Source organism: Dromiciops gliroides, chromosome 3 (assembly GCF_019393635.1).
Source record: "Dromiciops gliroides isolate mDroGli1 chromosome 3, mDroGli1.pri, whole genome shotgun sequence".
Lineage (NCBI taxonomy): Eukaryota > Metazoa > Chordata > Mammalia > Microbiotheria > Microbiotheriidae > Dromiciops > Dromiciops gliroides.
In genome coordinates, this window is record NC_057863.1 from 356,535,430 (window position 1) to 356,549,999 (window position 14,570).

General features: G+C 45.8%; 1 protein-coding gene across 2 annotated transcripts in view; it reads left to right on the top strand.

Annotated features, from left to right (window-relative positions):
• Positions 1–226: 226 nt before the first annotated feature.
• The window catches only part of TRIM29 (tripartite motif containing 29), a 54,304-nt gene continuing 39,960 nt past the window's right edge, over positions 227–14,570 (top strand). For both annotated transcript variants that reach the window (XM_043996296.1, XM_043996297.1), the window contains exon 1: positions 227–1,050. In XM_043996296.1, the coding sequence (XP_043852231.1) occupies positions 247–1,050 (804 nt within the window). In that variant the 5' untranslated portion in view covers positions 227–246. The remainder of the gene's footprint in view (positions 1,051–14,570) is intronic.

Sequence of the window (14,570 nt, forward strand, 5' to 3'; positions counted from 1 at the left end):
GGTCTGAATGTTCAGGGCGTGGTCCCTGCCGTGTAATTAGGCGCTCAGCTGGCATTGCTGCTCCTCCTTCCCATCAGGTCTGCTCCTGTTTGTTGCCGAGGCTGTGGCCACCCCTCCTCCCTCCTGGCCCCTGCAGGTGTGTCTCCAGGTTCCCCGGCTCCCTTCCTCACTCCTTCCCCAGACTCTGGCCTGATCAGTCACCCTGTCCCAGAGCTCCAGTGGGTCCCAGCCCCAGTGACAGAGAGAATGGAAGCCACAGATGGTACAAGAAGCAATGGAGCCAGCCCCGAGGCCAGGGATGCCCGAAGCCCCCTGGGCACCAATGGCAACGTGGAGAACGGCGGTAAGGTCGAAGTCAAGGATAGCAAGGGCACCAACGGGCATTCTGGGGAGGGCGCCGAAAACAAGAGCCCAGGGAGTCCGATGAAGCACGGGGAGGGAAGGAGCGCCTTGTTTTCTGGCAACGACTGGAGGAAACCCATCATCCAGTTTGTGGAGTCTGTGGATGACAAGAACTCCAACTACTTCAGCATCGACTCTGCGGACAAGAGGTCCCCTTATGCCGGCCTCCAGCTCGGGGTCTCGAAGAAGCCGCCCGTGACTTTTGCAGAAAAGGGGGAGCTGCGCAAGTCCATCTTCTCCGAGGCCAGGAAGCCCGTGGTGTCCATCGTAGAACCCGGGGAGGTGAGAAGGAACAGCTACCCCCGTGGGGGAGACTCGGGCACACTCCTTCGGTCCAAGTCCGCTTCTGAAGAGATCCTGTGTGACTCGTGCATAGGCAACAAGCAGAAGGCGGTGAAGTCTTGCCTGGTGTGTCAGGCCTCGTTCTGCGAACTGCACCTCAAGCCCCACCTGGAGGGAGCCGCTTTTCGCGACCACCAGCTGCTTGACCCCATCCGGGACTTTGAGGCCCGGAAGTGCCCCATGCACGGAAAGACCATGGAGCTTTTCTGTCAGACTGACCAGACCTGCATCTGCTATCTCTGCATGTTCCAGGAACACAAGAATCACAGCACCGTGACCGTGGAAGAGGCCAAAGCCGAGAAGGAGGTAACCGATCACCACCTCCCCCAGCCCCCACCCCTCTCCGCTGTTCTCCCCACTGCCCTGGAAGACCCCTGGGGAGGGCGGGCCCTTATCTCAGGCTCCATCTGACTTGACCTTTCCTCCCTGGGGTTGGTGTGGCATAGCGGAGTTAGCCAATGACCGAGGGCTGGAATGTCTTTCTCCCCACCACAAGCTTGGGCCCCAGAAATAGTGAATTCTTTGTTCCCAAAGACCTCAAATAATCAAGGAGAGGAGGAAAGGGTCATTTCTCAGGTGGCTACAACAGGTAAGGCGCTTGGCCAAGGTCCCAAAGAAAACCCACATTAGAAAGAACAGGACTTGTGCAGAGACTTCAGGGTTTCTTTTTGGTTTTTTTTTTGGTTTTTTTTTGCCTGAAGGTGGGGGTGGGGTAAAAGGAGAGGGAGGGTAGGAGGGAGGAGAAAGGTGGAGGAGAACGGAAAAATTTCTGGATTTGGAGTCAGATGAGCTGAGTTCTAATCCCAGCTGTTCTACTCACTGTCTGTGTGACCTTTAAGCAAGGACTTCACTTCTCTGTATGGATCTCAGTTTTCTCTGCTCTAGAAGGAGGGGATTGGACTACATAATCTTTAAGGTCCCTTCTAGCTCTCAATCCTTTGGTTCCATTCTTTTTGCTCTAACCCTGAGACAGATAGACCTCCTGGGTAGGGTGATACTAGATGGAAGTAGGGGCTGTTTTTTTTTTTTTTTCCCAATCTGAGGCCCTCTATATGGATCTCCAATTAGCACAGGGACTCCTTGTCTTAAAAATTTCACAAGGATCTTATTTATCCTTGCATGTGACTCTCAATGATATATGTAGGTGAGAAATCTGGGAATTAAATTAGTTCCATTTTAAGGCTGGCCTGGCAATGCCTCCCTCCCTTTCCTTTCCCTGCCTCGCCCCATGCCCCCAGACTGCCTCCCCCGCCTCATTACACAGTCTTAATGTTCAGGGAGATCTCCATTTCTCTTGTCTCTTCCTACCAAGGGATGTGCAGAAGAAGAGGATCATTAACTCACAAGAGCAGAGGTTTAGAGCTAAATGGGTCCTTTGACAACATAGGGTCCCAAACCCCTCATTTTAGAGATAAAGAAACTTAGGCCAAGAGAGCACCTTGACCCAGGTCACACAGGTATTAAGTGGCAGAGCAGGATTTGAAGCCAGGACCTTTGTCTGTATCACGTTTCCCACACTGCCTCTTAATAATAACACCTTATAATTGTGTAACACTTCCTAACTTTACAAGGTACTTTCACAAACGCGGTCTCATTTGATCCTCACAACAACGCTGGTAGTTAGGTATGGCAGGTATGATTATCCTCATTTTACAAGTGAAGAAAATGAAGCAGAGAGAGGATAGTTCAATGAGTTGCCTATGGTCAGACAGTTAACAGACAGTGATATGAGACTTAAACTGAGATTGTATGATTCTGAGTCTAAGGCTTGGTCCAATGCACCACTTTCAGAGACAAACTATTTCTGTTCTATCTCTGAAATATCCTTCACCCCAGAATACTGGGGAGTCTAGGGGTCTAAGAAGGGGAGCATCCCTAACCCCATAAAACACTTGGCCCCTTTTTGTATTCTTAATCCTTCTATTCCTGTAATTTTGGATTATAGGATTTAGGAGGGACCTTAAAGATCATCTAATCCAAAACTTCTTAAACTGTGGGTCATGACCCCAGATGGGCAATTGAATGTGGGGGTCACAAAAAATTTGGCGACAGTAAAAGGTTATGTATACCTATTTTAAATACCTATATACCCGGGGCAGCTAGGTAGCACAGTGGATAAAGCACCGGCCCTGGATTCAGGAGTACCTGAGTTCAAATCTGGCCTCAGACACTTACTAGCTGTGTGTACCCTAGGCAAGTCACTTAACCCCCATTGCCTCACTAAAAAAAAAAATTAAATAAAAAATACTTAAAAAAAATACCTATATACCCAGGGTCGCATAAAAATTTCTTGGGTGAAAAGGGGTGATTAGTTAAAAAAAGTTTAAGAAACCGCAAATTCTACTCAGACTCTATCATTTGGCAGATGAGGAAACTGAGGCCCAGAGAGGGGAAGGGCTTATTCAAAGTTATACAGGTCTTATTAGAGTAGAGATATGAAACCTTCGACTCCAAACCCAGTGCTCACTGCCACACTGTAGTACACTCCACTCCAAGGCCATTTAAAACTGCTTTTAACAAAGCTCCAGAGGCCTCTGAATGACCTCCTGTCACATTAGAACAGTCTGTAGCTTTGGTCCTGGCCCTGAACCCAGACTGCAGCTCCTGTCTCAGCCCAATGAATGATACTTCAATGCACAACAGCGCAGATAACCCTACCCGAGGCCTGGAACTAGTGTAATCCCCATGTACCCTTCTTTCCTTCCGTGCATAGATAACGGTGATGATGATGTTGATGAGAACACTTGTGTAGTATTTTTAAATTTGCAAGGCCTTTTACATAGACAATCTCATTTGATTCCCACAATAACCCTTTGAGGTAAGTACTACAATATCATGTCGTTATTTTATTATTATTTGAGGTAAGTACTATTATTATACAGATGGGGAAACTGAGTCTGAGTGAGGTTAAATGACTTACTCAGGCTCATGAAGCTAGGAAGTATTCTGAGGCAGGGTTGTAACTCAGATCTTTCAGGCTCCAAGTCTATTTATTGTACCTACCCAGCTAGATTTCAGAGCATTACTAGGTCATAAAGATTTAGGCCTGGGAAAGACCTTAGAAACAATTGAATGGATCTAACCCCTTTCCCCCAGCTATTTCTCCAAGAGAGTGAGTAACAGGGCTGGGATCCAACAAACCCATTTCTTGAACTTAGTCACTGTCATTGATATTACCCCAGGTCATGGACACTATGGGAAGACTGAGAGGGAACAGGGCATGGTCCCTGCCCTGAGAAGTCAGGGCAGACTCATAAGATCCAAGATCAGGAAAAGCTAAAGTTTACTTGAACCAGGATGTTAGTTAGTGGCATGGACAGAGTCTTGCCCATCCATGTTGAGGCCATGCTGGAAGGATAGGAATGAGCAGAGCTGGTTGGGGTTACAAACTTCACAGGCCTCACTCATCTTGAACATCTTTGTCCCTTCCCTGCCCAAGTCCCTTCCCCTGGCAGAGGAGTGTAGGTAAAAGATTTAGGATCCCCGGGTCCTTCTGACAGTTGTGGGACTGCGGGCAAGACTTTGACCTCTTTAAATGACTGTTAGCTCAAAGATTTTCAGACTTTTGTGATCTTGTGACATATTTGGGAGCACAGAGTTAGCACAGTGCATGCTCTCAGAGGAATGAGTTTAGATTGTGGGCAGCACAGCCACAAATCCAGGGGAAAAAAAGCTCCCTGATTCATGATTAGTTGCCAAACCCACAGCTGGTCTCCACTAGCTAGAGGTTCCCTTCATTTGTGCCTTTTCCCCAAGCCTCTGCAACTTGGAAGCACCAGGGAGGTGCCAGCATTTGGAAGGGCATCACAGCATTTCTGAGTTGGGAAGAATCTCAAAGGCCATCTTGTCTAATCTGTACCTGGAAAGAAATCCCCTTAACAATATCCCTGAGGAGGAGACAACCAGTCTCTGCTTAAAGACTTCCTGTTAGCTCCAAGCATTTATTAAGTACCTACTATGTGCCAGACACTAGGCGATGTGCTTTACAAACATCTCATTTGATCCTCACAACAATTCTGTGAGGTAGGTGCCATGATGACCCCCGTTTTACAGAAGAGGAAACTGAGTATAATACAGAGGAGGGAACAAAGGAGAGAGTAACTAGAGAGCTTCAGGAATACCTGACGAGGGATAGAAACGTAACCACTGGGTCAGGGAGAGTAGTCAGTGAGGGCTTCCCAGAGAAGGGCACGTAGCGGATGTGTCTGAAAAGAAGATGGAGATTCTGAGAGGTAGAGGTGTGTGGTATGGAGGGAATACTTTCCAAGGCATTGAGGAAAAAAGATTGCTATGAATAGGTCTGGAAAGGGAGTCTGGCATCGAGTTGTAGAAGGCCTCCAAGGCCAGACTGAGGAGTGTGTATTTTATCCCAGGAGGAATAGGGAGCCGTGGAAGGTTTTAGATGATAAAAATGCTAATACCTCCTACCTTTTAGGGTGGTTGTGAAGCTTGTTCTGAAACATTATATAAATGTGTCACATGACCATAATTTTCATGAGGCATGAGTCCCTCCCTAGCCTTCTCAAATGCCTACAGGGATTATCTTCTATGGGGACAGCAAAGCAGGGAACCAGAGAAATGGGATAGTTTCAACGGTAAGAAAGGCTTTTTTTTGGTGCCAAACTCTCTCCCTGGTGCTTTGAGTTCTTCCCATTGGAGTCTCATGGCTTAAGACATTATCTTTGGAAATGCACATCAGTTATCTGGTAGGGACACCTTCTTTGCTATCCATTAGGATCTAGGATTTAGAGCCAGAAGGATTTAAATGATCCAATCCATCATTTTACAGATGAAGAAACTGAGACCCAAAGGCAAGTGAAGAGATGTATCTAAGATCACTGTTAGGAGGTAGAAGCAGGATTTGAATCCAGGTCTTCTGACTACAAATCCAGTGCTCTTTTTGCTGTGCTACACTCAGTCCATTATTATCTTCATGTAGCTTAATTTCTCAAAGTAGTCCTTTCACAGAACAGGGCACTGAATTAATGGCACATGGGACTGGTAAGTCTGGTAAGGCCTCAATGTCTGTGGGGTATGATGCTGATTCTGGAAGCTCTGTCAGGCAGTGGTGGGACCCTGGGCAAGGAGCTGAAGTAGCAGGATGCAAGCAGGGCTCCTAAGGGCTGGAGTGGAGGAGGCCACTTGTAAAGGGGTGTGGGACATGATGCTGACCTCATAATTCTGCCTAGGGCCAGCCAACCCTGCTGGAATGTCAGGGGTGGCAGACATTGAGAAAACAGTTTGTGGGTGGAGGAAAGAAAGCAAAGGAGAAGGCCTGGCCTCCTCCTGGTTCTCCTGTGGACCCAAACATCAACCTATGCACATGGGTTTTTGTTTGGGATCTTGGTCCAAAACTGGTTCTGCAGGCCTATTAGCAAAGGGCACAGATGAGGTAACCACAGAACCATCTCAACTGTGTGAGTCTGTAAATAAGGCCAGAGCTGTCCCTGGGCACTGGATGAATGAATGTCTTAAGGACCTTAAGGATGTTTGGGGAGAGGCTTAAAAACATGAGACTATAAGAGATTAGTAAGGGTTAGATGTTAACAAGTCTACCCAATAGAGTCATAGAAACTCGGAATTGGAAAGAGCCTCAGAGGCCATGTTTGATCAAGAATCCTGCGTACAATTGAGCCAGCAAGTGGTCATCCAGTCTTTGTTTGAAAACCTCCAGTGAGTGGGAACTTAATACCCTGAAAAGTCACCCATCACAACTTTGGACAGCTATAATCATTAGCAAGTTTTTCCTTTTATGGAGCTAAAATCTGCCTCTTAGAAATTCCCCCAATTGTTCTTACTTCTGACCCTTGGGGCTCTTCCACATGATAGGCCCTTAAAGACTGGAAGGTGGCTATCAAATTCCTTCTGTCCTATACCCTCCAAGTCCTCTCCCCTGAAGACCAAACATCAACTGACCAAACATCACTGATTCTTGTAAAGCCTGGTCTTTACTCCCCTTACCATGATGACTACCATCCTCTGATTACACTACAGCTTTTCAATGTCTGTCCCAAAAGGTGGCACCCAGAACTGGACACAATACTCCAGGTGTTGTCCTACTAGGGCAGAGTACAGTGGGACCATTCATCACTAGTCTGAGCACCATGTTTCTCAATGTGATGTCAGCTTTCTTGGCTTCCAGGTCACACTATTGACTTACTCTGACCTTGAGAATCACAGAAGCAAAGTCTCCTTGGAACAGAAGAAGCCTGTGAGGCTACTCGATTCATCCTTCTGCATTTGAGCATTTACCAAGCTAGGGGGTTTGAGAAAAGCCCAGTATATTTCCTTGTCTATTCCCTTTCACTCGATGAGGTGGCTAGACTATTGAACTTGGACTCAAGAAGACTTGAAAGATTTACTAGCTGTGTAACCTTGAGCACATAATTTAATTTCTCTCAGCCTTAGTTTCCTTAATGGTAAAATAGAGATAGTCACAGAAACTACCTCACAGGGTATTGTAAGTCAAATAAGATAGTTTATGTAAAACTCTTTACCAGCCTTGAAGCCCTATATGACTGCTAGCTATTATTATGATCCCAAGGGTCAGATAGGTCTTAGGATCATTGGATTTAGGGGGAAAAGGAATAAGCATTTATTAAATGCTTACTATATACTAGGAACTGTGCTAAAAAGCACTTTATAAATATTATCTTATTTAGTCTCACAACCACCCTGTGAGGTAGGTGCTGTTATCATCTTCATTTTACAATGGAAGGAACTGAGGCAAACAGAAGTTAAGTGACTTGCCCAGGGTCACGAAGCTAGTAAATTTCTGAGATGGGATTTGAACTTAGATCTTGCTCACTGTAGGCTCAGAAGTGTATCTATTGTACTACTTACCTGCCCCTAGAACTAGATTTAGAACTAGAATGGACCCTAGAGTTCATCCCATTAACCCTTTTATTTTACAAATGAGGAAACTGAGGCCCAGAGAAGTGACTGGCCCAAGGTAATAAGCAGCAGAACCAACATTTGAATTCAGGTCCTCTGACTCTGAATTCAAGTGTTCTTTGCACTATCCTACTTTACCCTCTGTCTAACCTGTATCCTTATTGTGGAAACCCACCAGCATGAGAGCCCTCAGTTAAAGCAAGTTCAGGGCACCTTCCCAGGGCAGACCAAACGTCTATTTTGCATCCCAGATGGCTTGGCACAATGAATCAGGCAGCTCAGCACTGATCCAAGCTCCTGTCACCAAAAGCACAGAGTTGAACCAGCTGGGAATGTGTCTGTCGCCAAAAACGCATGGTGTGCCTTGGCTATCCCTCTGGAGAATGGACTCCCCTGGCTCAGACAAAGTTTCTCTTTTCATTTTGCCAGGACCTCCTGGGACCAAATGAGTTCCCCGTCTGCCCTCTTGGTCTCAACTGTTCCATTTAATTTATCTCCCTTGCACTTTGCTGGACTTTTTGGCATCCCATTTCTCAATTCTTCTGCCAAGACCTAGCGCTCTGGCCTCTCAGGTCTCCAGTAAATGGCAATGCTCTGTGAGAGGTCTTTTATTCTTTGAAGCAATGATGCTGAAAAAGTCAGCTCTTAGTGTCTCAATGGTATTGACAGGTATTTTGGGAGACAGCTCCACCTGAAAGGGAATTCCCCAACAAGAAGGACTTGGCAAGAGCATAGAACTCTTTCCCTCAAAGTTTTAATAAATCTGTAAAGTGTTAAAATTGGGAGAGAACTTAAAGGCCATCTTCTTACCCCTAATTCTTGAAGAATAGGAAAGAAATACAATTCTGGGATGGGTTAGGTACAAGTACTATGAGGAGGAGCAGCTCGGTGTCACAGTAGATAGAGCTCTGGGCCTGGAGTCAGGAGAGCCTGAGTTCAAATCTTGCCTCAGACACTTACTAGCTGTGTGACACTGGGAAAATCACTTAACCTTATTTGCCTCAATTTCCTCATCTGTAAAATAAGATGGAGAAGGAAATGGCAAACCACTCTAGTATCTTTGCCAAGAAGAGAGTCTGAGCTTGGAATCAGGAAGACTTCTTCATGAATTCAAATCCAGCCTCAGACACTTATTAGGTGTGTCACCCTGGAAAAGTCACTTAACTGTTTGTCTCAGTTTCCTCATCTGTAAAATGAGTTGGAGAATGAAATGGCAAACTACTCCATTATCTTTGCCAAGAAAAGCCCAAATGGGGTCATAAAGAGTTGGACATGACTGAAAAGACTCAAAAACAACAACAGTATGAGGAAATACAATTAACCAATTAACTCATTTTTATTAAAGTAATTTATATTTATTTATAATATGTATTATTATTTATTGATTTAAAATAATTATTCATTACTTATTAACCATCTGCTATGTGAAAGGTACTGTGCTAGGCATTGGGGATATGAAGACAAAAAAACATTAAATGGTTCCTGTTCTCAAGGACATTCCATACATTTATAAGTAAATGAGGGGCAGCTAGGATAGAGTGATGGCCCTGAATTCAGGAGGACCTAAATTCAAATCAGGCCCCAGACACTTGTCAATTACTAGCTGTGTGACCCTGGGCAAGTCACTTAACCCTTATTGCCTTACCCCCCCCAAAAAATAAGTAAATGAAGTTTTACAAAATCATTTCAAGGGAAAACAGTCTTAAGAGCTGGGGGTGGGGGTGGGGATCAGGAAAGGCTCCATGAAGTCTTCATGGCAACTGAGCTATGCTTCAAAGGAACCTAGAGATTCTGCAAGGAGGAGGTGAGGATGAAGTGCATTACAGGCATGGGGGACCATTTGTGCAAGGATACATACATAGGTGAGAGATGGAATGTTGCCTATAGGAAGCAGCAAGCAGAGATGACATGAGATGACTTCCATGGGCCTCTTAAAACTCAAGAATTGGAAAGGTTGTGTGGCATGGAAAGAATTGTAGATTAGGATTCTTTTTTGTTTGTTTGGTTTTTTGTGAGGCAATTGGGGTTAAATGACTTGCCCAGGGTCACACAGCTAGTAAGTGGTAAGTGTCTGATGCTGGATTTGAACTCAGGTCCTCCTGAATCCAGGGCCTGTGCTCTATCCACTGCGTCACCTAGCTGCCCGTGGATTAGGATTCTTAAAGAGAATGGGTTCTGGTCCTACCTCTTCTCCCAGCTGGCTGCATGACCTTTTGGTGTGTAAGATCATCTCTCTGGTGCTTGGTTTCTTCAGCTGCACAATGAAGGGAGAGGCCTAGGTGATTGTGAAGGTCTCTTCCCACTCTTATTTGGTGACTCTCAACACCCTCAGAACACAATGAGAGGCTGAAAGTCTTCAGAGTGGGTGGCCTGGTATCATTGCTGTAATAGAATCCTATACGGAAGGGGTCCTAGTCAGTCAATAAGTATGTGCCAAGCCCTTTGCTAAGTGCTAGGAATAGGAAGAAGGGGAAAAGACAGTTCCTGCCATCAAGGAGCTCACAGTCTAAAGGAGGAAGACAAGACATAAAGAGAAGCTGAAGCAGGAGGAAGTGGTACCCAGCTCAAGGGCATGATGAAGTCCTTGGGGGAGTTGGGAAATGATGGAGCTGGCTGCCCTCGTAAATTGTCTAGTCCAGCATCTGCATTTTGCAGAGGAACCTGAGGCCCAAAGTGATTTACCTGAGGTCACACAGCTTGTGTTAGGGCCAGGACTGGAACTTGGGTCTCCAGACTCCCAGTCCAAGGGCTTTTTGTACTCTTCCATAGCTGACTGTCCTATATTGGGATGCCTAGAAGAAAAAACAAAAGGACAGGGAGATCCCAAGGGAGGAGACTAGTATTTAATCTTTGCTGTTCACTCATTTCAGTAGTGTTTCATTCTATGTGACCCCATTTGGGGTTTTCTTGGCAAAATTACTGGAGTTGTTTGCCATTTCCTTCTCCAGTTTATTTTACAGATGAGGAAACTGAGGCAAACATTAAGTGACTTTCCCAGGGTCACACAGCTAGTAAGTGTCTAAGGCTGGATTTGAACTCAGGAAGATGAGTCTTCCTGACTTTAGGTCTAGCACTCTATTTACTGTGCTACCTAGCTGCTCCTTAATTTACTTAATCTTTTTTTAATCTAGGGGACACCAACTATCCGAATGAAATTGAAAACTGTATTCAATGTGTTGGATGCTTATCCAGATAACTACCAATTACCTAGAAGTGGTAGCTTCAATTATCTAGTTCATTTGATTACCATCGCCAGCCTCTAAGATCTCTTCCAGATCTAAAATTTTATGAGTCTGTGTGGGTAATTCAGGCCTGGAGGGGGACATATAAGTACCTAATAACTACTTCCTTTTGGGCATCATTGACTCTCCTGGAGTTACTCTGCCTCTGGCCGGACTCCACAGTTGGTCAAGGCCTCCCTGTGTGTTCAGGCCTGTCTTCAGAGAGAGTGGTTCCTTCTCTGATCCAAGGTTACATACAGGTTTGGGCTACCCAAATAGAAAAGCTGGATACAATGGTGTGGGAAGGGTTCAGAGCCCCCAGGCCCCTCACCTCCAAGAGAAGGCTAGTAATTAATTCATACCCAGCTACAAAAGCCAGCTTTTTGAGGAAAGGAGGGTGTTGGGGAGGTTCTTAAAGGAGTAGTGAGGTGGGTTAGGCTCATTTTGAGTCTATCCCAAGTAGTGAAGAGGCAAGAGGCAACCAGACAAGTGTGGGAGAGGAAACAAAGAAAGTATTTAGTGGCAGGCCTGGGCAGGGAGAAAGGAATTGAACTGGGAGTAGGAGGAAATCAGCAAGGAGGTTTAGGTAGGTAGGGGCGGAGCTGTGGGGAAGCAGGTGAGGCTCAGAGGCTCCAGTCTGACATCAGGGGGATCCAGCCTAGCCTCCAAGAAAAGGGGGATAGGGCAGATGGATTTGGATGGAAGTGGGTACTCAAGCATGAATCACTGGGTGAGGTGGGCTGAATCTTAGAATCATAGACTCTCAGAGTTGCCAGAGACCTCAGGAAGTTATGCAGAATTTAGTTTCAGGAATGGAGAGAAGGAAATATGTTTTAGGAAGAACAGAAATGGGATCCAGAAGGGAGGTGTCAAGGTTAGGAAGGGTAAAATTCACTTAAGCCAGACACTTTACTTCTCTGGAGACTAAATAAACTGAGAGGGCTGGAGATTAGTTCTAATGTCTCTTACAGATCTAAAGAACTACAGTCCTAAAGATAATAAATGGAAGCAGAAAAAAAAATAAAGAACCAAAGACCAGAGGGCAGTGGGAAACCTGGAGGGTCTGTAGACTCTATATCCCAGGGAGGCCACAGGTTGGAGACTGAGTATAGCATCTTCTAGGTCAGGTGCATGGAGGTCCTGGGAATGAGAGATTATCTCCCATGAGATGGAAATGGAAAGATCAGTAACCTAGATTAGAGCAAGAGACTGGGACAATAGAGGAGAAAGGGTCCTACAGGACTTGGGGGAGGCTGGAGTCCAAGGGGAAGAAAGCTGAAAGCAGGATAATGATGAAAGGACCCTATACAATGTTTTATGGGAAAGGGAGATGGGTATAGGCAAGAGAGGGGGAAGTAGGACATTCTTGCTCAGGTGAAGTCTGATAGAACTGAAGTTGATGCTGGGGAGACAGGAGGACATTAAAAGTGGGGTGAAAGGGAGCTCTTAGTTCACCTTTTCTTCGGAGAAGAAGGGATGTTAGTTTGGGCTTCTGGAGAAGGAGGAGGAGGAAGAGCAGATGAGAGAAAATCTGCAAATGTGTGAGGGCAGGGTTGAGAAGTGGAGACGAGCTGTCTTCTGCGCTAGGCAGAGGAGTCAATCAGGGAGAACAGGAGGTGGAGAAAGAAGGCCTTGGTTCCTTCAGGGCACTGGATGAGTCAGGGAAGGGGACTTTTTCTTCCAAAGATGGTCATTCGAGATCAGAACAGGGTGGGAGGGACACAGAGGGTCTTGAACTGAGAATACATGGCCAACAGAGGCCTCAGACTGTTCAATGGGGAGCAGCCTTTGGAGGGAATGTCTTCCTCTGACACCTTGCCTCCCCACTGTGTAACCTGTGGGATAGCGAGATGACAACAAGGTGACAACAAGGGAAGGAAGTAACTCCCAGATCCTACCGTCATTTCTTGTGCTGACTTGTTTGGGACCAGAGAGAGCTGGCTTGAAGTTATAAAACATGGTGAAGTCTTGGAGAGGTTGTATTTCCTTTATAAGTGGTGAACTTTGCTCATCCAGACCCCTCTTGAGGGATTCTCCATGTCCAGAGAGAAATGACTAGATGTTTCTCCAAAATGGAGTGGGGAATTTCCCCTGGGATTGGGAGTAAAAGGAGCAGAGAGGGTATGTAGGAGTGAAATGCTTCATTCTTCAGAGCCATCATGGTGTAACCAATAAGGCACAAGACTCAGAACCAGGAAGACCTGGATTCAAATCCCACCATAGATACTTACTATTCATGTGATCCTGGGAAAGTCATTTAACCTCTCTGTGCCACAGTTTCCTTACCTGTAAAACGAGGGGGGTGGACTCAGTGACCTCTAAGGTCTCTTCCAGCTCCAAAGAGGTGATGATCTCTCTTTGGAAAGAACACTGGAGTCTACCTGGCTTTCACATTCACATACCCTGTGACCAAGTCTCTGTAGTTATGTGTGAGTCTCAGTTTCCTTATCTACAAAATGAGAATAATTACACTTATGTTACCTACCTCATACAGTCGTTCTGAGCAAAGTGCCATTGTTGTATAGATAGGGGTGATTCCTGTTGCCCCTTTATGGGTGGGGTCCCTAGCCCTTGTTATTTCGTCCTCCATGACTTCATAGAGAAAACAAACCCTGGTGCCTCTACGTTGGGGTAGGATGTGTCAGCTTGAATGGGAAGGCCTTCAGCTCCACCCTGAAGCTCATGCTTAGTTCAGGGGTTCCCTAATGACAGGAGAATCATTAGTGATATACATGGCCATCCTTCTTCCCCATAGGGGTGGTAGTGAAAAGAGAGAGTGTTTCTCCTAATTTATAAGATTAACTCAGGGCTAGCATGTGCTTGGGTCTCCTGGCTCCCTAGGAGCACAATCCAGGCTGTATATAAGGTTTTAGACTTGGAAGAAACCTTAGAAATAATTTGGTCTAACTCCTCCCTACCCCCAACCCTTTATAGATGAAGAAAGAGGTGCAGTGAGGTTGTGACTTGTCAGGGTCACCCAGCTAGTTAATTACAGAGCTGGGATTTTGACTCAGGTCTCAACTCCTAGTCCAGAACTGTTACCAGTGTCTTCCAGCCTTGAGCACCTGGTATCTCCGTGTGCCCAATGGGTACCTTTTCTTTTTTTTTTTTTTAGTGAGGCAATTGGGGTTAAGTGACTTACCCAGGGTCACACAGCTAGTAAGTGTTAAGTGTCTCAGGCCGGATTTGAACTCAGGTACTCCTGACTCCAGGGCCGGTGCTCTATCCACTGTGCCACCTAGCTGCCCCTTTTTTAAAAATTTGTATTTTTATTTATTTTTTTCAACTTTTCCCAATTACTTTTTTTTTGGTGGGGCAAGGAGGGTTAAGTGACTTTCCCAGGGTCACACAGCTGGGTACCTTTTCTTACTTTCATGGCCAGATGTGTAGGCCCATTTGTAGGTCAGGAGGGAAACTCAAAACACTACTTTGGCCTCTTGGTCTTTACATGAGGTCGTGGAACTGAAAGAGAATGACAACCTCCATTACTTTCTCTGCTTTCCTGCCACGCTGCTTCTTTCCTGGGGGTGGGGTAGGGTTAGCCTAAATTCCCTTCTTGTCTTTCCCTTACACTGATGTAAATATGTCTTGGCCAAACGGGCCTTCTTCCTGTTCCCTGTGTGCACCATTCCATTACCAGCGTTGGTCCCTTTGCCCAAACTACCTCCATGTTTAGGGTGTTCCCTTCCTGACCTCTGCCTCTTGAAATCC